This window comes from Littorina saxatilis, linkage group LG2 (genome assembly GCF_037325665.1).
Source record: "Littorina saxatilis isolate snail1 linkage group LG2, US_GU_Lsax_2.0, whole genome shotgun sequence".
Lineage (NCBI taxonomy): Eukaryota > Metazoa > Mollusca > Gastropoda > Littorinimorpha > Littorinidae > Littorina > Littorina saxatilis.
Genome location: NC_090246.1, coordinates 77337223 through 77364903, shown reverse-complemented (window position 1 = coordinate 77364903; position 27681 = coordinate 77337223). Strand labels below are relative to the sequence as shown.

The window sequence follows — 27681 nt, the reverse complement described above, 5'->3', positions numbered from 1 at the left end:
TTACTGATTTAATCTCAGCATCCAATTCATATTAATATTACTTGTTTGGTGTTTTGATGTTGTTATTTTTGTCCTGGGGGAAGGGTGTAGTGTTGCTGTTTTCACTGCACGAATAACGGAATCAAGTATTTCATAGATCACTCTTGCTAAATCAGTAAATGACCCTCACCCCTCATTTTAACAAGTATCTCAGTTCCACATTTGTCTCTATTTAAGCTGTTCTAATACATGATTTATATGATTTTTGAAGTACAAACACTTTTTTTCAATAAAGAAAACTGAGAAGCAAAGAAGTCTTTTTCTATGCCACCAAGTTTGACATTAAGAGTCGTTCCACTCAGTCCCACTCATACGCACCACCCCCTTCACCATTTCAGTCTCACGCTTCACTGTATGTTGATCGCGAAGAAGACCTTGAGTTGTAGTTGGTGTGAGTCACTAACCATGACAAGATCTGAGCAGTAGGTCGGATAAACAATAGCTCCCAGAGCATAGGCTACACCTTTCTGCTGTCCTTATACTATAAACGGCGAAACTAATGCTGTATTTTTCTTTCAATAAGCTGGGCATATATTTACACCCCCGGTATAGGGGTGTGTCACTATAGGATTCGGTCCATGTGTTTGTTTGTTTGTGTTCGCATATAGATCTCAAGAATGAACGGACCGATCGTCACCAAACTTGGTGAACAGGTTCTATACATTCCTGAGACGGTCCTTACAAAAATTGGGACCAGTCAAACACACGGTTAGGGAGTTATTGGATTCGGTCCATGTGTTTGTTTGTTTGTTTGTGTTCGCATATAGATCTCAAGAATGAACGGACCGATCGTCACCAAACTTGGTGAACAGGTTCTATACATTCCTGAGACGGTCCTTACAAAAATTGGGACCAGTCAAACACACGGTTAATAGGGAGTTATTGGTGGATTAAAATTATACAAGGACTTATAGAGGGACATCTTCATGGTCAAAGGGAAATAACCATTCTCACTCAGTCACTGCCACCAACTGAGAAGGTTATTTCCCTTTGACGGGGGTGTTTTTCCTACCTCGGAGGAATTTCTTGTTTTTTATGCATTCATCTGGTGAAGGCAGACACTAAGCCTCCTTATCTCTCTCTCTCTCTCTCTCTCTCTCTCTCTCTCTATCTCTCTCTCTCTCTCTCTCTCTCTCTCTCTCTCTCTCTCTCTCTCTCTCTCTCTCTGCAAATCTGAAAAGGATTAGCATGCGTACTTTTCTCAAGTCTCTTTCAATTTTAAGGTCAGTTTCATTTTCAAAAATGGTTAGAATGTGATCTGTGGAAAAAGTATAAAAATTCTGAATGAACATCGCGCCCTGTTATCTGTTGAAAAGTTATTCCCCAATTTACCACAATATATCTCGCTGAACATAAAATGCGAATACAAAAATTTAAGCCGATTTGAATGTATATTTCGAAGGAGGTTGTATGTGCAGGAAACGTATAAGCTACAGGGCTGAGGCTCACATGTAACTGATCTCGTACTGAGTCGCACTTGTAAAAGCAGACACAGATCTGACAGTGTCAGGGTTAATTTGAGGCAAATCCTTGTGCACTGGGGATATGAGATATGCACATAACCTGGGGAAAAGTAATGCAGTAGATGTGTGTGTGTGAAATGTGTATCACTTTTAACTCAAATCAAAACATTCACTCAAACACGATACAGGTGTGGTGTTTTTCAGATCTGCTTCGTCGGACGTTGCCGACAACACACACTGACATTCTTCCGGATCGAAGCATTCGAGGCTGTGTTAAATATGTGTCGCTGTGCCGTTCTGTTGAAAGCAGGCAAAACGGCCGCATAACTTTTAAAGAATCCCCCCACAAACACCGCTTCAAAGGCGGCACACCCCTTTTTATGCACCAAAAAGTCAAGCGCTGCCCTGTTGTGGCAGACGACAATTTTCTGTTTCGGTGCATTCCAGCGTGCCTAGCATTCCCTGGCGATTTTTTTCACAATCTATCTTTTCAACCAGCGATCAAAGCTCAACGTTGTACTAATCCAACCTCTAACTCACCTGATAAATCCTCCGTTAATCCATTTCGAAAATGCACAAGCAGGAAATCCACAAACTCTTGGAAAACACACCGTGTCGTTTCACCTTGTTTCCGTGTACAAGTCTCGAAAGCGTCCCGTAGCGGGAAGTCACCCGCGCGGCAAGGCGACACAACTTTACCGAGGTCCCCGAGACGGGCTATTTTTAGCTATTCATAGGTGTGCTGTGCGTGCAGTTTGAAGCTGGATACCGGGATTAAAAGTCGCACTGGTTTCGTTCTGCACGCTTTAACCATAACCAGCTTTCATAGGTTCTACGGCAATGAACAGGTAGTCTATTGTCTAGTCATAGGAAATGTTGATAATTATGTCACCCAGATGGAGCAGTTTGATCGGAGTGTTTGGCACTCTATTGACTAAATTGTGTTTCTGTGTAAAGACAATACTTTGAGGACAAGCACCTAATTTTTTTCCAGCGCCCTTCCATTATCTGCAGTCGTGTTTAGATTAATACATATACATATAAATATATATATATTAACAGGTTGGGCAATTAACTATCTATTCTTGAAAAACATAGGTAAGGTAAAATAATTACAGAATTTAATAAAATAATTGTCACTTCGGTGGCCTACTGCAGCAACACTATGCATTGACTCTGTTGTTTTTTGCTTGTATGTTAATTGTGTGAACTGTGTCTCATCTGCCTTGTCTCCGCTGATTTCACATAAATATATATATGCTTCAATTAGACTTTGGGAGGGCGTCAATCCACGATGAAGACCGAGAAGTTTCAAATGGAAGCATGTTAATGTTATTGTAAAAAATTCTTTGTTTGGCTTTTCTTTTCGTTGATTTTGTTATTTATATGTGTCTATACTTGTGACTGCAAACAAATAAAAAAAAAGCCTTTCATATATGCGGCATGTTTGTTTCTTTTGTTTGTTTGATCGTTCGTTCGTTCGTTGGTTTGTTCGTGTTTGTATGTTTGTTTGTTTTTACTTTGTTTCCACACCAGAACAAATACCAATGTTTTGTTATGCTATATGGCAGATTAAATTCTTGTTCTTGTTCTTCTTTGCACACGTATGCAAGGACAATGAAACCTCTTCCTACATTCCCAAAAGAAAGTTACATTTCATTTTCTCATGGTATGAAATGATATTTTAAGTGCATTTGTTTGTATATTTCTGAGAATCTGTGTTCATTTTCTAACTCTGAAGTTCGTAACAAGCTCTAGCATGATAGTTGGTACCAATGATCAATGATCGAAGTGTTGGATGTTAGTTTGATTTTTTTTTTAAACAGTATTTTATTCGTAAACAGACACATGATAATATAACAACCTCATTAAGAAGGAGCACAACAAGTTTAAAACTTATGATAAGTGCTCACATAAACATGCCTGAAATGTCATGGCGGAATATGATCAATGCGACACATTTTTTGAAAAAAGAGAGAAGAAAAAATGAAAAAAAAATGTGCGAAGACAGTAAAAGTGTCAAAAATAAGTATTTCACTATTACCGTAAAATCCCTAGCAAACGCCCACCCCCCCTCCGCACAGATTTTGGGTAAAAGTAGGGGGTGGGCGTTTGCTAGGTATCCACCCCTTTGCAAGATAACGTGTCATCACATTTTCACTGAGAGAAATAAAGTGGTACAACCATGTGATTTATGCAATTTTAATGAAAATTAAACACACCGTTTGTTTACACAAATAAATCTGTGCTAGAAAAAAAGAAGAAAAAAAAAAGAACACAAGTGACCTTGATTCTTCTCATTCTCGGACTAACGTCAGCACAAACACAGTTTCTTCTCTTGTTTGTAGATCTGGTAGGGTTAATGATCGTGGGCTCATTATAGTCCTTCGAAGTCAACATCATCGTCTTCACTGTCGTCTCCACTCTCAGCCTCTTCTTCTGGAAGAAAACTCGCGGGCACATACCGAAACATTGTCTGCAGCTTCGTTTTCAAGATATTTAAAGGCTTTTAGTTTGTACGAGCGTATGTCACTCTAAAGGATTTGTGCTTCGGCATGGCTGAACATAGAGAAGTGTTAAACACTCATTAAAAAACGTCACTGAACGACTTCACTGTGGGACATGACGTAATTTTATCCCCCCCCCTCCCCTCTCCCCCCTCCCACCGCCACCCAAAAAAAAGGAGAACCATCGAACAGTGTGCACCAATCGTAGATATAGGAGGCCGACTGTCCTAAAACTTGTTTTCTTTAAACCGGGGTGGGCGTTTGCTAGGTATTGACCCCTCTGCACCACTTTTGGCCAAAAGTGGGGGGTGGGCGTTTGCCACAAGACTTTTTATGTAAATGTGCACATGTATTGTAAGTAATGACATTTAAGATCTCTATGTATAAGCTATTAATTACACAATAGAAAAAGGAGAACCATTTCCCTTTTTCTTAACAAATTTCGGTCGTCAGAGTCCATCCACTTCAAGCTAGTCTTTGATCCGGAGAGACGGATACCTCGGGCCTGCAGGTGGTCAGCCGGTTACGCAACTTTTATTCCCGGAGGATGTTCTTGTGTTGTTGATTGATGCTCTCCAATCAAAGCCTCGTTAATAGGGTGTTAGAATGTGAGTTTTCCCGTTCAGGTTGAGTGTTCAGCCGTGTGTGTTTGTAAGATTGCGATTTGTTTACTTGCTTGACCAATGAGATGCGATGTCAGTCTTCTTTGCTAACTTCTGATTGGAGGCTTTGACCACATCCATTTCTATGTACAGCGTAGCGTTTGAGATTTTAGGAAGAACTGTCATGTCCTGAGGATAACTCGCTACAACTCGAGAGAAAACGGACTTTTTTTTATACTCTGTTATTGTAGAGACCTCGTGATGTAGACTGCATTGTACCGTACTTATGGCTTGGACACCGCCGGTTTCGGTCGGTTGGCAAGGCGAGGCTGAGAGGCAGGAACAGGAATTAAAGGTCCTTGTCTACATTTTTATACCGAAATCGCCATTTGACCATTAAAATGCAGAGTCTATTACATGATCTACAAATATCAACAATACACCCCCTTTCGATCAGGAAAGACGAAGCCAGTGTAGCCGTTTGAAAATTCATTGTAGCAGGGGTCTATGATTGTAGTTTCCAGCGTAGTACTCATAGTAGGATATCCTTATTTGGAAAATGCCAAGCGCAAAACTCCTCTCAAATCCCATGCATTTCGTGCGTTCAAAAAAAAAGCGTGGACAGCGCTCCACTGAGTGTCAAACTGTTGCTGCACTTGTTTGGGCGTGGCTATAAGCATACTGACATGAATTTGATTGGTCAGTATTTTTAGGCAAAGCACATGTTCTCAGCAAACAGAAAACAAAATATTGGAAGCGTGAGTCACGCTACCCAAAAATAAAATCTTTTTTTACATATTTTTTTTTTCAATAACTTTTTTCCCCATGGTTCATTCATCATTTGACATAATTTTGTATCGAAATCTAACCATAAGATTATTGAAAAAAAGCAAAAAATGTAGACGACCACCTTTAAAGAGAAAAGTGAACCGACAGTCATGGTTTTCTACAGTTTCATGTTGCATCAAGCGATTCGTCGGTCTGTGAAGTGAACTCTTGTCTATCCCACTCTACATGTGTGTGACGTCCATGACGAATGCAAGTGTTGTTCGTTCAGCGCAAGACACTAAATAGGCACCCTGGGGTCAACCTTTACAAGGTGCATACATTCACCTACCACCCCATGATACTTCAAATGGTCTTCTTCCTCCTCCTTCCACCCCATCACACATTCTTTCGTTAAATTATACAAATTATAATTCCAACAAATAAATAATTCTCAAAAGCCTCCCCTATCTGTCTGTGTAGTGTATATAATTATATGATGTATCTGTCTGTCTGTCCGTCCGTCCGTCCAATTGTATGTCTGTCTATCTGTCTGTCTCTCTCAGTCTATGTCTATCTGTCTTCTGATAAACCATCAAATCTAGCACACCATCCGAATTGGGAAAAATTATTGCATTCTGTTTAGGCTTCAACTCAAAATTGTCTCCCTTGTTGCTCAAAACCGATCATTCTTGATACGCATTTTCTTCAAACAAACATATGAACAAACAAGCAAAACACCACACACACAAAAGATATTGGATTTGGGACAAAACGATCACCTTTTTTAATTTCTTGAATGCATTACTGTGTCATAATCTGATGTCTTGCCATTGGTTTGTAAGACTAGGCTCATCAACACTGAAATTGTCTCCCGTCATGAAGTTCATTTGTACCTATATAGAACTGGATGTGTGTGTGTGTGTGTGTGTGTGTGTGTGTGTGTGTGTGTGTGTGTGTGTGTGTCAGTCTGCGTGCACTAGCACAGGGATTCACAGAAACTACCAGAAAGATGTTTATGAAACTTTACATTTGAATTTCCCCAAACAAATGTCTTTGATGACGTCATATTATATTTTGCATGTACATATATATACAAAGTTGAGGCTGCATAGCAGGGACCTTATTTTTCAATCAAACAGATCGAACTTTTGATCAAAAAATCTTTGACTTAGTCCGGACTATTGAATTGCATTTCAGCTCGCTAGCTTTAAAATTAGCTGCTCAGCTTCTTAAAGATTTAACACCTATACAAGTATTGCCAACGATTGTTCAGTACCTCAGACCATAGATTATATCTATGCTCAGACTGTATCTTCTGACTTGTAATTATGTTGATTAAAATAAAAGACTAGACCTGAATCTTGGCAATAAAGCACCATGGCAGAACTTCCTTCAGAAGTTTTTGTTCCTGTGAAGCCAGGCGATTTCAGGTAAGAACATTTATAAAACCAAGATAAATTTTTCATTTTTGTCTCTCTATGGGTATGTATATGCACTATTGGGCATGTGTGTGTGTGTGTGTGTGTGTGTGTGTGTGTGTGTGTGTGAGTGTCACTGAGCTGTGTCTCTCTGTATCTGTGTCTGTGTGTTCTGATACCCATTTCCTTTTTACTCATAATATTTTGTTTTAGGAGCAATCAAAGAATACCCCTTACCAGGCAACCCATGCAATACCAGTTGACTGGCACATCAGAGAGGAACTCGCCAGCTACTGTTCAGTTTTGTTCATCAAGGGAGACTGATTTGTTGAGATAATTTCTAGACGAGTTTACCTGTAATAATTATGTTTTACAACTTTATGAGTACAACTTGTGTTTACAGTATATTGTGTTTGTGATTCAGGACACCTTCTGCTATGCTGGACTTGGTGGTAACAAAAATATTTCTTCATGTGACAAAACAATATATCTTGTGCATCAAGGGAGATAATTCACTTGTGAGGCTGAACGCAGAGGACAATTCGAAGAAGGCTTCAGAGATTTCCTTGTTTAAAGACGATCGTTCGCTGGAAGTAGAGCATGAAAACAAATGAATGTTTTCTGTAAATGAAATCATGAAACAGATGCCTTTGGAACCAAGCACCTATTTCCCATATGCATGGCTGTCAACCTGAACGGTTTTGCTGTGCAAATGTATTTAGTACAGGATTTTGTACCTTAATTTCTGCTGTGCTGGACTTGATGGTAACAAAAATGTCCACACGAAAGGTGGTCTTTTGGTTCCTCTACCGCTGTATTACTCCAGCTCCAACAGACAGACAGACAGACAGACAGACAGACAAACACACACACATGCATTCACACACACACACACATGCACACACTCACATGCAATCTTCAGCATAAAAATGTAAGCATGCAAAATGAAAATAGTTCACCTTTATTGACTGTATGGAAATGAACTTGTTGATCTCAAATGCCATTATGTACATTAAATGGTCACACTCACTTGAAAAGGTAACTAATACTGCTGGCAAAACTGGTTCATGATAATTAAATACCAAAGCCGATAAAAACAACTATTATTTCTGTATCAAAGCCTTTTCTGAAAATGTTCCAGGTGTACCACTGCAGAAAAAATCTTTTATTGTTTGTATAACTAACATTAAATATCAATTGCTGGTACCAAAAACATCTTTGAGCAAAAAAACAACAGCTTACATAATTTATTCTTAATTTAATGCTGAGTTTGTGTGACATCTATTTTACCCTTAAAAAAGCTCATGTTAAAATAATCATACAAATCTCATGAGAATTGGACGGAAGTGCACTGATATAACAGACATGTTATCCTTCTTTTAATGAAATCTACAACAAAAGAAGTCTTGCTGAAGGATTGTAAACTGCAGAATGTTCAGTGTCATGTTCTGACCTAATTAGTTTTGGCATAAAAGTAAACAGAAACGACTGTCCTTTTGCTGGAGACTGTTGGTCAGTAGGAGTGCTATTGTGTTTTTTATTTGCATCATCTTGATGACAATATCACAAGCAGAGCTACTCACGATGAACTTCAAAACACATATGGCGCTCAATCCAAGCACAGCGAGAATCCCCCCCCCCCTCCCTCCCCGATTCAGAGTCACATAGGTATCTTAATATTGACACAAGAACCGGTATTACATGTACATTAAAGATCGAAAACACGTTGTACAGTAATGTTTTATTTGTCAATGCAACATTTGTCGGCAGTTACTTGTCTAAACATTTAATCAAAACCAACACAGCTTATAAGTACTCTCAAGAATTATACAGGCAGCTCACGAATAGTCATCCAGGAAAGCTTACTTCAGGTGTAAGATGTTACTTTCAGATAAAGACACTTTCAAATTAATAAGCGACAGTCACTTTATTGTTTGTCATTCATTTTTGGTGTATATAATGATTTCAATTCTTCCTTGGCAAAGGCTCTTTTTATTGGTGATTCGCTTAGGATTTCAGATCACTTTATGCAGGACACATCTGCCTGCTGCTGGACTGTTCCATGGTCTTCTGGGAGGTTTTCTTCACAGCCTAGTCCTTCTTCTCAGATTCTGGAGCACCTTCTGGAATGGGTGAAGCCTGTATGACAAAAATATAAAAGTTTATAAGATTTATCAAGTCATACCAGTAAACCTGACAAATGGCAGTAAAAGCAAATGTGTATCATACAATATAAGCTCAAAGTTATGTACAGCCATCCTGCAGAAAAAATTGTCAGTTTGTGTCATACATATCTTACTGGTTGTGTTTACAAAAAAAGCTATGTAGATTCAAACAGAAACCGACAGTGAACAGGACCTAAGAAAGAAATTAATCTCAAACAGCTTTTGTTTTTGGACCTACATATTAGTTTTCGTCTTATCTGTCTGTCTGTCTGTCTGTCTCTCTCTGACAGTTTATCACATGCAGACATGAAAGTTAGCTTGGTGAGACACATTTGTGCTGACCGGGCCTGAGCACAGACGTGCAAACTCAGTTACAGAAAGCCCGTACTAACAGGCACAAACACACACACAAACACGCACACACACACACACACACACTCACAAACACACACACACACACACACACACACATACACACACACAAAGATATACAGGCAAACAGACAGCTGCAAACAACCAAACAGACAGTTGGATGGATGGATGAACAAACAGAGAGACAGATGTACATTCACACAAAAACATACACCCACACACACTGAGACTGTTTCCAGGAAAGCTACAAATGGTTATTAAAAAACAAACAAACATCACAGGATGCTAAAACAACAGCAACAACCATACACACACAGACACAGTCGCACACACGCAATCTCACGTACACACACACATGCACACTCACACTCTCTGAAGGAAAGTTCTAAATTACAAATAAAAATTCTTAACAGGTAGTTAAAAAGAAGAAAGAAAAAAACCCACACACAAGCACACATATAAACAAGAAGAGCAAACGCTCGATCGAGTCACTTTCGCAGTTCTGAATATTATATGAGGCATCAGATGGACAGGAAGAAATTGCTATTCACAACACAATGAGTCACGTTCACATAAAATTTGAGCCCGGTCACTTTTATAGTTTCCGAGAAAAGCCCAACGTTAAGTTGTGTGTTGCCGAACAGAAAAGGCTAGTTATCTCCCTTGTTTTTCTGATAACGTTCGTAAAAGGCTACAGATGTAAATACTTTGATGTAAAGAATAATCCTACAAAGTTTCAATCACATCCGATGAACTTTGTCAAAGATATAAAATGTCTAATTTTTCCTTTGACGCTGACCTGTGACCTTGAAAAAGGTCAAAGGTCAACGAAACCATCGTTAAAGTGTAGAGGTCATTGGAGGTCACGACTAAACAAAATATGAGCCCGATCGCTTTGATAGTTTCCGAGAAAAGTCCAACGTTAAGGTGGTGTCTACGGACGGCCGGCCGGACGGCCGGCCGGACAGACTAACACTGACCGATTACATAGAGTCACTTTTTCTCAAGTGACTCAAAAAAAACCAGAACAAGCCTATGTAAAAGACTACTTCTTACATCAAGTCTGCTAATAAGCCATCATTGTCTTCTTTATTTTTCATCTTGGTTTTGTGTACAGCTACCAAGCAATTATTCACACCAAAAATCCTTTTGACCCACAAATCTATGTTCCATAAAACAGTCCCACACAGCTGTCAAAAAAAGAAAGAAAAAAAAAGAATGGATGTGAGCACATGCACAGATTTTTTCTATCATCACCATATTTTGTATACATTCAGACGGCAGGTACAGTTGTAATTGCTTTTCAGACAGGGAGTAAAACGTTACACTGTTAGGTTGTGCTGATGACTAAAGACATTCGCTTCAACTGTAAACACTGTCAGACTACACTGTGCCCCAAGTAAATTAAGCTAAATGTAAATGAAAAAACTCAGCTTTAGTTGAAAGGTGAACAAAATCAAAATTGAAAGTAACGGAACAAGATAAGCATTGACATACAATACAAGAGAACAACACTTAATACACCTAAGCAGGGATGGGCGCTAATCACGTAAACATTTACTTAGGAAAGGCAACCTAATTGGATGAGGTTTTAGGTCAAGATATAGAGCTTCTTCTGCAGCTACATCCAAAAAATTGCTTACCTTTTTAAATCTGCATGATTTGAGAAAATCAAGCAAGAAGACAAAGTGAGTTTAAATCTTTCATATACTAAAAAAAAAAAAAAAAAAAAAATTGGGGGGGTTACGATCCTGATATTACTTCAAAAATGCTATGCAAGAAACAAACAAAAACAGACAAAAAGCCAGTAAATAAGTAACTTCATTATGGTGTGCTCATACTGTACTAAACTTCCTTGCAAAGTAAACAGGTGTTTCTTTTTGTAATGCTAGTCTATGAATGTGCATTTACATGTAGGTGCAGTTTCTGGGACCTGTTATTGCTAAATATACTGTGTGGTAAGGGCCAGGGAAGGGACCAAGAGTTTGAATGGTGAAGAAAGTGGCTGAAAGAGAAATTTTGAAATATGGATCTTAGCCTTCTAAAGTTTCAAACACATATTTCAAACGTCCAACAATTCCCCTGAAAAAGTAAACAATACAAAACAAGCATGCAAACCATCTGGAATGCAAACACAAAAAATAAAATTATCACAAAAACGGATAGATCATCTAGCTAGCTCACAGGCAAAATACAAGCTGAAATGAATAATCAGATGAATCAACTTCTGGAAAATTCTACTACAAAGAAGAAAAACAGATTAAATGGAAAGCATCCGTCAATGACAATGACAATGACAATGACAATGACAATTCTTTATTTTACGAGGGTAACAGAATAAGCATTGGTATACTTTTTTGCATCTGGCCCTCGCCCTAAAGAGGGACTAAATCTACTATAATAACTACTACTACATACTTACATAATTAGTAAAACAGTATACGTTTATGTACATAAGTGCATTATATGAAACATTGTAGTTTATAAATGTTCATGTCAATAATTCAACATGCAAGTTACTGAGGATTTCTCAAACTTTTCCTGTACATCACCCTCACCATAATATCAGGGGCCACCTGAATTAAAACAAAATCGGATGAAGGTACTCTGTCAATGTGTTATTCTAGCTCGTAGTTATAAAGTTATATAGCTATTCTGAAGGACACGTGGGGGAATTCGGGGGCTGTGATTGGATGGTCTCAACATCATCATCAAAGCATAATGCAATGGAAGTCGGCCATTTTTGCCAATATCCAAAAGCATATTGGCAATAACAAAGACGCATGGTTCCGGTTTACCCATCTGTACCACACGATGTTAACAATCGACAACAGCATACACTATCAACTTGAAATTCTTCTCAGGAATGTTTTTCAGCTTTACAGATGTCGATAGCATACCCTTTTCTTCTAACTTCCCGATGAAACAGCTGTGTTGTCAAATTGAGTTTTTTTCCCAAAGTCAGTGTGGCGCCTGCGCAAATCTAATGCGCATAAGAAACGGCGTCTGCTATCAAAACCTGAGATCAACGCATCGACGCACAAACTGTCATTTTGTAAGTTTGGAACAACAAATCAAGGTGAGAACAGCTATATAATCGCTATTGTATTTTCAGCGTAGCAATAGGGTCCGATATTTAGACTCGAACAAGCATAATGCGACTCGTCTTCGACTCGCCGGCATTATAATTGTCTCGTCTAAATATCGGACCCTATTGCTACGCTGAAAACACAATAGCTGTTAATATTCATTGCAATTTGCTGAAAAAAGAACATTGGTTGTCATTGTATGTTGTGTGCGTGTTAGCATGGGTGTAAGTGAGTGTTGGGGTGTGTGTGTGTGTGTGTGTGTGTGGGGGGGGGGTGTCTGTGTGTGATAGAGAGAGAGAGAGAGTGAAATAAAGATAGAAAAAGAGAGTGAGATAGAGTCCATATTGTATTCCAGCATACTATGTCAGTATGTGTTTGTGAGTTCATGTTTAAAGGTACAGTGCGCCTCCCGTAAACCATCACAGATACTGTCAGGCTTTTACACACAGTACAAACACCCTTCCATTTGAACGCTCACCAAACGGGAACATCCTAGGTGCCCTACGTAAAGAGCGAGCAATTTTCAAAGAATTAATTTTGCGGATTGTCTCAGAGACAATCGGACCGTGGTGCGTTTTGACGCTAGACCTAACTTTTAAAATCTAAATAATAAATTGACAGCTTGTTACACAAACATTCTTAAATCACAAAAGAATTCTTTTTTCATCAAGACAAGATCAGTACAATTAGAAGTTTTGAAAGTTTGAAAAAATAAACGCCCGGAAGCAGAGTCACGCAAGGTTGTGGTTTCTCGTAGCAGACGACGGGTTATGCCTATCGCCAGTTCCTATGAATCGATCAATCAATCAATATGAGGCTTATATCGCGCGTATTCCATGGGTACAGTTCTAAGCGCAGACATTTATTTTTATTTATTTATTTTTTTTATGCAATTATATCGCGCACATATTCAAGGCGCAGGGATTTATTTATGCCATGTGAGATGATTTTTTTTTTTACACAATACATCACGCATTCACATTGGCCAGCAGATCGCAGCCATTTCGGCGCATATCCTACTTTTCACGGCCTATTATTCCAAGTCACACGGGTATTTTGGTGGACATTTTTATCTATGCCTATACAATTTTGCCAGGAAAGACCCTTTTGTCAATCGTGGGATCTTTAACGTGCACACCCCAATGAAGTGTACACAAAGTGAACAGTCAAAAGCCATCGCGAGAGTTCATGTGAACCACAGCCGTTTGTTTCGTGTATAGTCAGAGGTACATAATAATGTGCTATTGCAGATAAGCTCACAGCGAGTCGCATTCTAATTACTAACTGACGACTGCATTGTGAAAAAGGGAAACTGGATCACACGGGTTCACAATGGCTCAGGGGTAAGATAAACCACGCAAAAATAAATTCTTTGAAAATTGCTCGCTCTTTATGGAGGGCACCTAGGATGTTCTCAAGCGGTGAGTGTTTAAATGAAAGGGTGTTTGTACTGTGTGTAAAAGCCTGACAGTATCTGTGATGGTTTATGGGAGGCTTACTGTGCCTTTAATGAGAAATAAAAAATATGTTTATTCACTTGAGCCACAGAGAATAGCACTTTGCCAAGCATTTTAAGATGTGCATGTGTGTGTGTGTGTGTGTGTGTGTGTGTGTGTGTGTGTGTGTGTGTGTGTGTGTGTGTGTGTGTGTGTGTGAATGGGTGTGCATGCCGATCTGGGTGTTCATTTTTCTTGGTAAGTAATAAGGAGTACATAATTTGGGGTTGGTAAACACTATCATATAATGAATAGCTTTTGGCCATGAACAGTCACCTTTTGCACAACTTAATTTTGCTGTGTTTGAAGTCAATACTAAACAACAGTAGAAAACAAACAAAATCACTTAATAACTATGTAAGTACATGCATGTACAGCAGACATGCATAAACTTGAACAGTTTCCTTTTCAACCATTTTTGAAACTGCATGTTTCTTAAGCTCACCGCAGTTGAAGGTCCTGCCGACATGTCGTCCTTTATAGAAAGATTAAAATATATAGGGTATGGGATGGAAGGTAACATTATATTTGATGAATGATGTGTGTGTGTGTGTGTGTGTGTGTGTGTGTGTGTGTGTGTGTGCATTTGTGTGTGTGTGTGTGTGTGTGTGGATGCATGCATGTGTGTATGTGCATCTTTGTGCCACTGTGTACTTGTGGACAGTTCAATGTTGTAAACAGTTATGATGTTAATAGAAACAATGAAATAATTCAAATAATGTTAGGAATTATGAAACTCAAACATAAGCACCAATCAAAGTTTCTTGTCTCGCAATTCTCTAAAAAAACCCAAGAAACACAAATGCTTGCACGACTCTCCTTCGTCATTTCCATTACAATGGAACCCCCATTTTTAAGACCCCTCCCCCTCTCCCCAAAAATAAGACGTACTCCCTCCCCCCTCCCCTCCCCACCTGATAGAAGACTCCCTCCCTTCTAAGCTGTGACCAAATCAAACAATGACATCATAATAGGAACAAGACACTGCAGGTGATGAGTTCAAGATTTATATTCTTGACAGCTCAGTGGATATTTTCAGTGGGGGTAATCTCTTCCAGCAAACATTTTCATGCTATGACTCTGAAATTTGATGAAAACAAGCTGAATTTTGGTCAAGTCTGCTGATTATCAACACCTACAATGGTGTGAAATTTGTAGGGTTTTGCTTTTAAAATAAGTGAGAAAACCACAGCATAAAGTTTTTACGAACATGACCCCCAAAACTTGACGAGGGTCAATCAAACTTAGGTCAAGTCGGGAAATTATCGGGAAATTATCAAACCCTAGATGTGTGCAAAGTTTCAAACCTCTAGCTTCAAAAGCATCGGAGATAACCTCAACATTAAGTTTCTATGAAACAAAAATGACCCCACTGTGACCCCAAAATTTGACGAGGGTCAACCAAACTAGGGACACTTCGTGAGATAATCAAACCCTAAAAGAGTGCAAAGTTTCAAAGATCTAGCTTGAAAAACATCCGAGATAACCTCAACGTTAAGTTTTTTTGTCCACGGACGGTCCATACAGAGGGACAAGGATAAATACTAAGACTCACCCATTACTCCGGTGAGTCAACAAAAAAATACACACACACAAAGTGAACAGATTAAAAGAACGCCACCTGAAAAGAAAACTCTTGTACAAAATATTAATCATGCAACTTTTTTCTGGATGCGTCTGTAGCTCACCTCATTTGGATCACTTCCAAAGAAACCTGATTGTCCCTAGATTCAAGAAGAAAGGAATGAATTAAGTGATGTAATTCAGCCAGTCAAGTGTGTGTGTGTTTGAGAGAGAGAGAGAGAGAGAGAGAGAGAGACTTTGCGTGCGTGAGGCTTTGTGTGTATCTGCAAGTGCTGAGTTAAAGAAAAAAAGAACTGCAGTTATCTTCCTGTGATTTAAACAACAACACTGATAATTAGCAATCCAACAAAATGTGAAAGAAATAATAATAATAATAATAATAATAATACGAATATTCATAACGCGCACATATCTCACCATCAGGCGACTCAAGGCACCATCCTGCAAAACAAAAAATTAAAAAAAAAAAAAAAAATTAACGTGAAGAAAGAAAAGCTTTTTTGCTTATGCAGCTCACCGCCTGTACCGCATCCGAATCGTCCTAAAATGAAGGCAGAAAAAATGGATGTTTGTTGGGATTGAAGATGGAGATGGGACAGAGTGGTGAGAGAGTGTAAGACAAATTAATTGTTATTTGTTACACTTGAGGTGCTCTACTCTATGATTCATCTGTGCTGACTGTATTCTAAAATGTGCACATATCAGTTGTGCCATGTGCGATGAAAAAGTGTGTGTTCTGCTATGCTTGGGACCAGCCGAACTACCAACACTGCAACAAGCATAGAAACTTTGTACTGCACTTACTTTGCCGGTATCAGATTTCTCAATGTCCTGGGTTGGGTCAGGCATCTTTTTCTTCTCTGTTTTGATGATGTCCCAGAACTCATTCTCAGCCTTTGCATACAGATCCTCCTCGGGTGGTGCGTCTTCTTCATCATGTGCCTTCGCATCCTCCTCCTAAGCAGAGAAATGACATAAATGCATTGTACATGTTCTAGTGTTTCAGAGCTCATTTGTTCATCAACCCGTATTGAGCAGTGAGGTGGGTAAGTATGTTGATTTTGTATAAAGGGAGAAAACAAAGCAGACAAATTACTCATCAAAACTTAAATTTCGCACTGTGCTTCATTCAGGTCACTGTCACTTCCCTCTTCGGCTAAGAAAAAATCTCATTATACTCAAGTTGTTCTCCCAGAAACTCAAATGATCCAAGTTAGTTAGTTGGTTGTGCATCAAGGGAAATAACCACAAAGTTACTGGGTTGTGCATCAAGGGGAATAACCATAACACTCAACAGCAGTTTTTATTTTATTTTTCACATATTAAATTTGGACTGTGAGAAAAATAAAACATCAAGGCATTTTATTACAAGATATTTATGAAAACAGTGGAACCCCCTTTTAAGACTTCTCACCCCCCTCTTTAGATATGCTTTTTACATTTAGTCAAGTTTTGACTAAATGTTTTAACGTAGAGGGGGGAATCAAGACGAGGGTCGTGGTGTATGTGTGTGTGTGTGTGTCTGTGCGTGTGTGTGCGTGTGTCTGTGCGTGTGTGTGTGTAGAGCGATTCAGACTAAACTACTGGACCGATCTTTATGAAATTTGACATGAGAGTTCCTGGGAATGATATCCCCAGACGTGTTTTTCATTTTTTCGATAAATGTCTTTGATGACGTCATATCCGGCTTATCGTGAAAGTTGAGGCGGCACTGTCACGCTCTCATTTTTCAACCAAATTGGTTGAAATTTTGGTCAAGTAGTCTTCGACGAAGCCCGGACTTCGGTATTGCATTTCAGCTTGGTGGCTTAAAAATTAATTAATGACTTTGGTCATTAAAAATCTGAAAATTGTAAAAAAAAAATTTTTTTTATAAAACGATTCAAATTTACGTTTATCTTATTCTCCATCATTTTCTGATTCCAAAAACATATAAATATGTTATATTTGGATTAAAAACAAGCTCTGAAAATTAAAAATATAAAAATTATTATCAAAATTAAATATTCCAAATCAATTTAAAAACACTTTCATCTTATTCCTTGTCGGTTCCTGATTCCAAAAACATATAGATATGATATGTTTGGATTAAAAACACGCTCAGAAAGTTAAAACGAAGAGAGGTACAGAAAAGCGTGCTATCCTTCTCAGCACAACTACTAAACCGCTCTTCTTGTCAATTTCACTGCCTTTGCCATGAGCATGAGCGGTGGACTGACGATGCTACGAGTATACGGTCTTGCTGAAACATTGCATTGCGTTCAGTTTCATTCTGTGAGTTTGACAGCTACTTGACTAAATGTTGTATTTTCGCCTTACGCGACTTGTTTACATTTAGTCAAGTTTTGACTAAATGTTTTAACATAGAGGGGGAATCGAGACGAGGGTCGTGGTGTATGTGTGTGTGTGTGTGTGTGTGTGTCTGTGCGTGTGTGTGTGTAGAGCGATTCAGACTAAACTACTGGACCGATCTTTATGAAATTTTACATGAGAGTTCCTGGGTATGAAATCCCCAGACGTGTTTTCATTTTTTCGATAAATGTCTTTGATGACGTCATATCCGGCTTTTTGTAAAAGTTGAGGCGGCACTGTCACACCTTCATTTTTCAATCAAATTGATTGAAATTTTGGCCAAGCAATCTTCGACAAAGGCCGGACTTCGGTATTGCATTTCAGCATGGAGGCTTAAACATTAATAAATGACTTTGGTCATTAAAAATCTGAAAATTGTAATTAAAATTATTTTTTTATAAAACGATTCAAAATTACTTTTATTTTATTCTTCATCATGTTCTGATTCCAAAAACATATAAATATGTTATATTCGGATTAAAAGCAAGCTCTGAAAATTAAAAATATAAAATTATGGTTAAAATTAAATTTCCGAAATCGTTTTAAAAACAATTTCATCTTATTCCTTGTCGGTTCCTGATTCCAAAAAACCCATATAGATATATGTTTGGATTAAAAAACACGCTCAGAAAGTTAAAACAAAGAGAGGTACAGTAATTAAAGCGTGCTATGCAGCACAGCGCAACCGCTACCGCGCTGAAGAGGCTCCTCACTTTCACTGCCTTTTGCACTTGCGGCGGACTACGGTCATTGTGAAAAAATGCAGTGCGTTCAGTTTCATTCTGTGAGTTCCACAGCTTGACTAAATGTAGTAATTTCGCCTTACGCGACTTGTTTCTCTTTCTTTACAGATTTCCGTTCATGTTTGTAAATTCAACTCCAATTAAAGACTCCTCAATTTTCTCAGATTTCTGGGAGTCTTAAAAAAGAGATTCAACTGTATTGATTTTGGTTTGCAATGAGAAGGAATTGATCAAACACAAAGGGGCTATTACCTCGGGGACAGTGATAAATAAAGTAACAGGAGTGATTGCCAGGGGTGAGAGTGGGAGTGGATTAAGAAACCCATCATAATTAAGAATAACGCACCGGTTGACTCTTTGTACGCTCCTTCAGTTTCATCTCACGGTGCCTGGCGTCAAGGATCTTCTCACGGCGCGTTTCACGTTCAAACATCTGAAAGTCACAACAAGTACTATTGATTGTGGTGTTATCAGTAAAAGTAAAACTGTCCAACTGCACCACAAAATCTGCATGAGTTCTGTGGACACATCACCTGTATTTAAGAATTAAACGATTGCACTTAAAACTAATAACCCTAGCCCGCTTCACATTTGCTGTAAACTTAGAATTAGAATTGCATTAGAACACATGTAAACATCCTAAGCGTCTCTCGCAGCACTCACACTTACAGACACGCACACACACACACACACACTCTCTCTCTCTATTTCTCTCTCTCTCTCTCTCTCTCTCTCTCCCTCTCTCACTCGCCATCTCTCTCTATCTCAGTTTAACTAAAAACAATAAAATATATTCAGATTGAGTGGGTAATAACAATGTGTGTGTGTGTGTGTGTGTGTGTGTGTGTGTGTGTGTGTGTGTGTGTGTGTGCTTGTGTGTGTGTGTGTATGTGTGTGCTTTTGTGCATGCGTGCGTGCATGCTTGTCTGTGAGCGCACATGCATGCGTGCATGTCCATGAGTATGTGTGTGTGCATGTGAACTCATATGAGCGTATGTGATTTTTTTGAGTGCATACATGTATGTGTATGTGTCTGTGTTTTTGTTCTCATCTGTATCTGCAGGCATACTTACAGCAGTAACCAGGTTCTTCTCGTTCCTCTGCAAGGTGTAGAGTCCCTCAGACAACTCCAGCAGTGTGGTGGTGCCGTCTTTGGAGCCACACGCCACCAGGCGGCCATGCTCCTGTACTCGTAAGCTGTGCAGTGGCACATCACACACCTGAACAAAGTCAAGTCAAGGAAAAAATCAACCTAAGGAATGTTATGGAAGTAGTATGAGTGAACCAGGTGTTATGAAATATCTGCTGTCTCTCCGGAGTTACAATTTAGACCTTGGTTTTTTTCTGTGCATTTTTTCAACCATGAAGACGCTGGCACCCTCCCTGCAAACACCATTCAATCATTATTGCCACCTTCGATCAGGTTCACCATCAAAGAAAATGTTGCGCAAAATGGAGCTGAACTTTTGCCTTATGCAACTTTTTACACCCCCGGTATAGGGGTGTGTATAGGATTCGGTCGATGTGTTTGTTTGTTTGTTTGTGTTTGCATATAGATCTCAAGAATGAACGAACCGATCGTCACCAAACTTGGTGAACAGGTTCTATACATTTCTGAGACGGTCCTTACAAAAATTGGGACCAGTCAAACACACGGTTAGGGAGTTATTGGTGGATTCAGATTCTACAAGGACTTATAGAGGGACATATTAATGGTCAAAGGGAAATAACCTTCTCAGTTGGTGGCAGTGAGAATGGTAAGGACGGGGGTGTTTTTCCTACCTCGGAGGAATTTCTTGTTGTTATTGTTTCAGCGATTAAAAATACAGTACTATTTTTCTCTTCAGATAGTCGTTCATACAATTACACTGTAGTCACCAGCTACGTTTTTTTCGATAAAGAAGAAGATACAACCGGATTCATTTTCTGAGTAGGAAACATGCTTTAAACCAGTCAGAACAGCAGACAAAAACAAGAAGACATCTGAAAGTCCTGATGCACCACAAATACCTGCAAACTGAGCGTGGGGTCGTTCTGCTTGAAGATGATGTCCCAGACGTCCATTGTTCCGTCCATTTTGGTGACGAAGAAGACAGAGGGACGGATTGGGCTCCAGCAGCCATCGGTGAGGTACGATGAGTATTGTCTATTAGAGAGAGAAAATGTTAGGTATTACTATTAGACAGTCTGAATATAACATGTTCTGCAATAAATTACTCATCCCTAGAGCTCATATCAGCAGGCACTATAGATTTTTTCTCTCATTATTCGTAGTTTTGAATGGATAACGCTTTTATGTCGGTTCATGATCATTATTTTATGCATAATTAAATACTGTATACACTTTCAGGCAGACTGCTTAGTTCTACAATAAGATCTGAAATTTAAAAAACGCAACTTTTACTGTTATTTTGAAGGACAAAAAGTCTTCTCACTTTGTCCACATGATTGAAGATTCCCTGATGTCTTCAGACCAGATCTGCAAAAACACAAGTTAAATATGTTTAGATTTCATTATTATGTTTAAAAAGCACTGTCACCTCCAATATGGGATAATGCAAAACCATGTCTGCCTTGGCGACCACCTCGTGATAATGACCTCCAGCCCATTCTGACTACCCCAAAGAAATGCTGACGAGGTTCTTTCCCAAATAATTCATCTTTCCATAACAGCCACCTGCCTATAAGGACCACTTTAGTTGGTCCCTTGGGTGGTTGTTATTGACAGGATCAACTGTAATTTACAGGTTTCCTTTTTTTCAAAGTTTAGCAACCTAATAGCACAGCTACAAGCAACACTGGGTGTAGTGGTGTCTGAACCATTCAGCAAAAATGCTTTTAAAATGTCCAACAACATTTTTATTTTGGGTTTCCGTAACACACAGTGGGGTTCCAGAATTGTAGATGTGCACACGTGTAACAAAGCAGACTTACTCTTGCACACCAATCGCCGACACTGAGGAAATTCTTGGGGAAATGAGGGTTTCGTTGAAGTGAGTAGACAGGTCCGATGTGTCCTGTGAAGTTGGCGACAATCTTTTCCAGGGGTGTCTTGGCTTTTCTGTTACAGGACATGATCACTCCCTGCTCTGTTCCTACCATAAACTTGGTGGGCTAGAAACAAAATAGCAAGGTCATATTTAGTTTCTGTTTTTTATATTTTTTATAAGAGTTTAACCTCTGAAATGCTCTGCACAATGGTGTAGAGTCCAAACATCATGCTGTAAGCCACGCAATCCAATGGAAGTCCAGAATCCACTCTTATCTCTTACCATAACAACCGAGTTTTGTTGCTAATGTTCTTCTTAAATGAGCAGCTAAGCCTTATCCTCCTTGGTGCAAGACAGCCACATGTACATCAGCAACCAAGATCCCCACATGCTTCTTTCACAGCACTGCTACTAATATTTCTTGATACCAAATCATTTTCTTCCAATTTCAATGTATCCATTTCTAAAGCCTGATATTAATTGGGTGAAGTCTACTTCATGAATCTTGCTACACGAAGCTTTGGCACTACATTTTCTGTAAAGTCTTTGCAAAGTTGACTTTGGGCTCAATTAATTAATGACAGCCTTGACAGTTCTATTAAAAAATACTTTTAGTTGTCACCATTGTGGGTTCATACTCCAGACTGTAGGCTCCCTGTGCCTTGCTGAAATCTTGCTTCTTGTCCAGGTAGAGTGTTTCTGTCGGCTCTCCTAGCTTACGGATGTCCCACCACAACACCTGGCCGTCTGTTGACGCTGAGAAACACTCCGTGCCTGTCTTGGACTGGATCCAGATGGTCTTGTAGGCTGGGTCACGATGGCTCTGCTCAATGGGTGTCATCTCTACAGGCTGCGAGCCTTTTCTTGTGTCCCAGTACGCTGCAAGTGTTCAAGGCATTGAGCATTATGGAATATGCTGGAGGATTACACTTTCTGTGTGTGTGTGTGTGTGTGTGTGTGTGTGTGTGTGTGTGTGTGTGTGTGTGTGTGTGTGTGTGTGTGTGTGTGTGTGTGTATGTGTGTGTTTGTGTGTACATGCGTACATCTGTTTCAGTGTGTCTGAATGTATAAATCTGTGTGCCTCTGTGCATGGCTGTGGATGTATCTGTGTTCTTGCAGGAAGGTCCACACCCCGACCAAAGCACCTCCTTTGTTTGTTCCTTATTATTGCTTGCTTGGGCTCAAAATGAAACGGCCCTTATAAGCAGACAAGTTTCATTATTTTAAAAGGAACACATGCACAGGTAAGCTTGCATTAGAAAGGTTTAAGATATGTGCGCAATTCTGGCCGATGAAATATCTCAACAATTTCTAATCAATAATTACTCTATGATTATTCCTTTGGGGTCACCACTCACCTATCTGCCCGTTGTAGCAGCCTCCCAACAAGATATGGGAATCTTTGGGATTGTACTCCAAGCACACCAGTGGTGACACTGGCTTCAGTGTAATCTCAGGTTTGTTGGGATTCTCTGTAAGTTAAAAGACGACATGATAATTGTTATAGGCAAAGAAACAATTGAAAAGTTCAGACAGAACTGGTGAATTAATTGGCACCCCCAGCACTAACCACAACATACTCCAACAGAACACAAGCTGGACTTTTACAGGACAGAAATTGATAGTTGCAATTTCAGATTCTTCTTCTTCTTCTGCGTTCGTGAACTGAAACTCCCACGTACACTCGTGTGTGTTTTTTGCACGAGTGGAATTTTACGTGTATGACCGTTTTTTACCCCGCCATTTAGGCAGCCATACGCTGTTTTCGGAGGAAGCATGCTGGGTATTTTCGTGTTTCTATAACCCACCGAACTCTGACATGGATTACAGGATCTTTTTCGTGCGCACTTGGTCTTGTGCTTGCGTGTACACACGGGGGTGTTCGGACACCGAGGAGAGTCTGCACACAAAGTTGACTCTGAGAAATAAATCTCTCGCCGAACGTGGGGACGAACTCACGCTGACAGCGGCCAACTGGATACAAATCTAGCGCGCTACCGACTGAGCTACATCCCCGCCCTTCAATTTCAGATGAATGCTCAGGAAACATCAAAACATATAAAACATGATGAAAGGACAAAGGTTATGGAAGAGACTGAAATACAAGACAGGTGGTAGAGGGCAAGAGAGAGGAAAGAATAGAGTGTGAGAGAGCGAGAAAGGCAGACCAACAGACACACACAGACACACAGGGAAACAGAGAGAGAAGAGTGCCATCGTGAAAACAACTGACCAACATCCCAGATGTAGGAGTCCATGCTGGTATCTGTGCTGGCACCCTGAAAGTCCAGATTGCAGTAGGCCACCGCCAGCTTGCGTGGACCATCAGGAAACCAGGAAATGTGTGTTGCTGTTCTCTTGATCTCGCTAGGATCTCTGCATACCACAAAGTAAAATCATGAAAACAAAGGTTACTTTGAATGGTTGTCCATCAAAATTAATCTCCCATTCAAGAAGGTACAGAAACTAACAAGGGTAAAATAAAGTTCTCTTGTGATAAATCTGTCTTAGTGACAGCTCAACCCAAGCACCCCCATCCCCTCCCAAATAAAACTCTCAAAACACTGGACCCATCCCAACCTACCAAATACCTGAACATTATTATTACCAGCCTGTAAGATTTCCAGTACATATTTACGATTGTAGTCTCATACAATTTTCAAAATAAGACTGACATTTATACAAAAGGCAAACAAAACATGCACCTTATTATTTCCTATTTACCTGAAGACATTGATTGTTTTGGCTGATGGTGTCTCGTCAACTTCATCCACCTGTGCATCCTCGAAGTACTCTTCATAGATGTCAATGGCATTGTTCTGTTTGATGCAGTGTTCCATAACCTGCGCAACAAATCATACTGATTTGAGGCCCTCAGCCAGTGCATGCCTGCTTTTGAAAAAAATCGGAATTTTAGTGGATACATGCTTTTTCTAAGTGTAATGACTACACGCACAATGAAAGGATGGCATACAAACATGTGAATGAAGACACACCCTGCTAACATATTCACTCTATTATTGAATAACCTCTGTGTTACCCACCCCACCCCCAAATACAACAACAACAAACAAATAAACAAATAAACAGACATAAAACAATGACAAGAACACACACACACAAAAATCAACAAAAAACATCACACAACAAAACAGCACTACAAAAGAAGGTGAAAAAGTTGCCCAGCACATCACTTACCACTCCCAGGTTCTGGATGGTCTGAATATAGACTTCATCCTTCTCAACCTTCTTCCTGAAACGCGTCACTTGCTCCAGCTCATGAGGGTTGACGTCTTTTGGCCAGCCACCTTCTGTGTGGTTGATGCCGCGTGATCCTGTCTCAAAGCGTTCTGTGTTCACCTGTACAAAAACACACTCTTTCATGAATTTTTTTTGCTGAGCATAAACAGGTGTATGGCTTTTGATTTAAAAATAAAAATGTTTGCTTTTGCATTTAAGAAATATACCCGTGAATAAAGTTGGTGTCGGTACAAAAACAGTTACCTGTGACAAACAAAATTAAAATGCTTATTTCAAGGATGAAAAGCAACAATTGGTCTGAAGCACAAGCCAAGAATTTCATTGCCCGTGCTGTCAATGAAATATAGAACTTCACATCCTTCTCTCAGTGGATGGTGTACCTCAAGGTGAAGTGCTACAAATTTAAATAACAATTTTTGTCGAACAATTTTAGGATACAGAGAAAAAGAAGAAGAGTAAAATGGGAAAAGGTTGAATGAATGAAGAAACACTTAAAAGTAAAGGCATATATTGTACCTCGTGTTCTGACATTTCCTGCACGCATTGCAAGCCAATGTCGACTGGGTTCCGCTCGATGAAATTTTCTGCTTGTGTAGGATCGGGGATGATGTCCACATGGAGCTCGGCGGGGCGGTCTGAGAAGTTGCATTGTCGGCCAAACTCCGCCCGTTTCTTGGTGTAAACGTAGACGATCTCCATGATGGAGATATGTGTGTGTTCTCAGGCTGATGTTAAAAACAATTAGTATAATTTATTCATTATTTAATGCTAACAAATAAGCATTTATTCAGTACTGATTGCTAACAAAGTAGCATTATTCAGCATTGACTACTAGATACAGAAGAGATACATTTCTAGGAAGAGAGAAATGTACACACAATTCAGTTCAGCTACAATGCAAAAGCAAGAACATGTAAATCAAAACACATCTAAAATGTTACGAAGCCGGTAAGGAATAAAGGGGTCTTTTCACTTTTTGCGGAGAAGGCACAAAAGCTTGAAGACATCCACTCTAACAATAAAAGAGGCACAAACAACTGCTGATCAAATGTGGTAACCAAGCACATCATACATGTATCCATCAGCAGGCCGTGCATTCTCTTCTCTAACAAGTTGTTTTAGTTCACAGGAGAATGTATTACACCATTTCCAAACATAATAAACTTAAAAGTTAAACAACAATCTCACAATCAAAGTACAGACCAAGTAAATAACCTGTTGGGACTACTGACAAAATGCCTGTCACTGAACTTGATTCTTTGCCAATGGAAAAGTTCCAATCTACCACGTACAGTTTTCTTAATTTGACTTGTGATGACCGAATAAAATAATGCACAGCTCCATTATATAATGATAAAGCTTCTTCTCCTAAAAAACATTCAAACTTACCCGAAAAATGACCGTGCTTGCTTTATCACAAGTCTTTTTTTTAGTTCAAGCACACTGCAGAGCTTGGCTTGAATCGTTACCAGTAGCAACAATCAAGGAACCGGAAAAGACTTTTGAAACTAGAGAATCTAGAACGAGGCTGACATTCCAAACATAAGGCTTTGATGGTAATAAAGAGCGTTGGGTAAAACTATTTGCTATAACTGTTTTAAAAATAAAAATGGAGTGTTATGAATGAGTTAATTTGGGTTGTGAATGAACAAGGTATGAAGAAACGATCTTTGTGTGCTACTTTATGACGTCACCATTTTTGTGCTGATATCTTCCAGAACTCGTTTCCGGAAGAGGCGGTATTCGCAGTCCGGAATGTACACAAATACAAATGTGCGTGATGGATGATGGCTTTATCAGCGATTGAAGCCATACTTTTGAACGCAAAGTGAGCAGACACTGTCAATCATTTAATTCGGATTTAAGTAAAGAAAATATTATATGTACAGTGAGTACAAATGTGTATCAGTCGGTACAGTTGACGTGTGTGTGAGCATGTCATGGACCCACGGGCACGGGTGTTACTGTTAGGCCTAAAACAAAAAAAGGTGTGGTTACGAAATAGGTGTGGTTGCGGTAACTAACTAAAGGGGGGGAGTTAACGTCCTCTCAGAAAATATTTCTATTTGGGACAAAGGTGGTTGCGGTAACCCGACCTACCCAATTTTTAGGGGCCGACCCTATAACTTTTTATTACATTTGTCCAAAAAACAACATGTGTTGTCTTTTGTGTTCTTGTTTTTTTCTGATGAAGCTTCCATAAACGAAAATTCGTACCGTCTTGTCTCGTTCTTGTATTGGTGAGTACAGTATTCCTTTGTTTTTATAACTTTGTTCATCTTACCACAGTCACTTCGTTGTTTAGATTTCAAAAAACAACACTCAAAAACCAAGAAAACGAGTGCAGAAAACGCAATGAAAGCGAAAGCGCCCGAGTCGCACACTTATTTCCCTGTACACATTAGAAAAAAAAGTTTAAAAAAAAAAAAAGTGATTGCCTACCTTCCTACCCTATTTTTTTTGGGCTATGTTACCGTAACCACACCTATTTTTTGTTGTTGGCCTTATTGAAGTTGCAGTCTGAACTAAAGTTATTGATTCTGATTTAGTCAGTGAAAATGTGTATCAGTTCATGTCCTATTTCGTGCTTGTGTGTGTGTGTGTGTGTGTGGATCTCTCTCTCTCTCTCTCTCTCTCTCTCTCTCTCTCTCTCTCTCTCTCTCTCTCTCTCTCTCGGTGTGTCTGGGTGTGTGAATCATCACTGAATGTGCCAATTTTGCTTGTACAGTTATTTTGTGCAAAAGTTATCATTAAAAAACCCAAAGGTGTACCCTTTCTGTGACTGGTGCTGTGACAAAAGTAGAAAATAGACAGAAAAATCTGACCTTTCAG

The 27681-nt window shown here is 39.3% G+C and overlaps 3 protein-coding genes across 6 annotated transcripts in view; 1 reads left to right on the top strand and 2 right to left on the bottom strand.

Annotated features, from left to right (window-relative positions):
- Positions 1-2360, bottom strand: part of LOC138959774 (titin-like) — a 533368-nt gene extending 531008 nt beyond the window's left edge. The window contains exon 1 of the mRNA XM_070331384.1: positions 2043-2360. The gene's annotated coding sequence lies outside the window, so the exon portion shown is untranslated. The remainder of the gene's footprint in view (positions 1-2042) is intronic.
- A 5382-nt stretch (positions 2361-7742) lies between these two features.
- Positions 7743-26342, bottom strand: LOC138959773 (dynein intermediate chain 3, ciliary-like). Of its 4 annotated transcripts, XM_070331380.1 has the most exons (17): positions 26239-26342; positions 25366-25574; positions 24787-24948; positions 24313-24431; positions 23822-23964; positions 22947-23060; positions 22211-22467; positions 21533-21712; positions 21034-21077; positions 20609-20744; positions 19672-19818; positions 18945-19031; positions 16308-16460; positions 15921-15944; positions 15608-15643; positions 14365-14394; positions 7743-8936 (listed from the first exon to the last, which is right to left on the bottom strand). In XM_070331380.1, exons 2-17 carry the CDS (start codon positions 25546-25548, stop codon positions 8889-8891), a joined length of 1863 nt encoding a protein of 620 aa, XP_070187481.1. In that variant the 5' UTR covers positions 25549-25574; positions 26239-26342; the 3' UTR covers positions 7743-8888. The 4 variants fall into 4 exon arrangements, with proteins under 4 accessions (XP_070187481.1, XP_070187483.1, XP_070187482.1 ...); XM_070331382.1 differs by lacking the exon at positions 15608-15643; XM_070331381.1 differs by lacking the exon at positions 15921-15944.
- Positions 26343-26376: 34 nt separating this feature from the next.
- LOC138959772 (AP-5 complex subunit zeta-1-like) overlaps positions 26377-27681 on the top strand; it is a 31675-nt gene continuing 30370 nt past the window's right edge. Inside the window, exon 1 of the mRNA XM_070331379.1 lies at positions 26377-26677. Within this exon, the coding sequence (XP_070187480.1) occupies positions 26634-26677 (44 nt within the window). The 5' untranslated portion in view covers positions 26377-26633. The remainder of the gene's footprint in view (positions 26678-27681) is intronic.

What these genes read in the sequence shown, in the direction of transcription:
- LOC138959773 (XM_070331380.1), bottom strand. Translation starts at nt 25,548, where the DNA reads ATGGAGATCGTCTACGTTTACACCAAGAAACGGGCGGAGTTTGGCCGA. An exon ending in TCTTCAATCATGTGGACAAA is followed by an intron (nt 20,745 to 21,033) that starts GTGAGAAGACTT and finishes TCTCTCTAATAG; the next exon opens with ACAATACTCATCGTACCTCA. An exon ending in TTGGAAGTGATCCAAATGAG is followed by an intron (nt 14,395 to 15,607) that starts GTGAGCTACAGA and finishes CTTTCTATAAAG; the next exon opens with GACGACATGTCGGCAGGACC.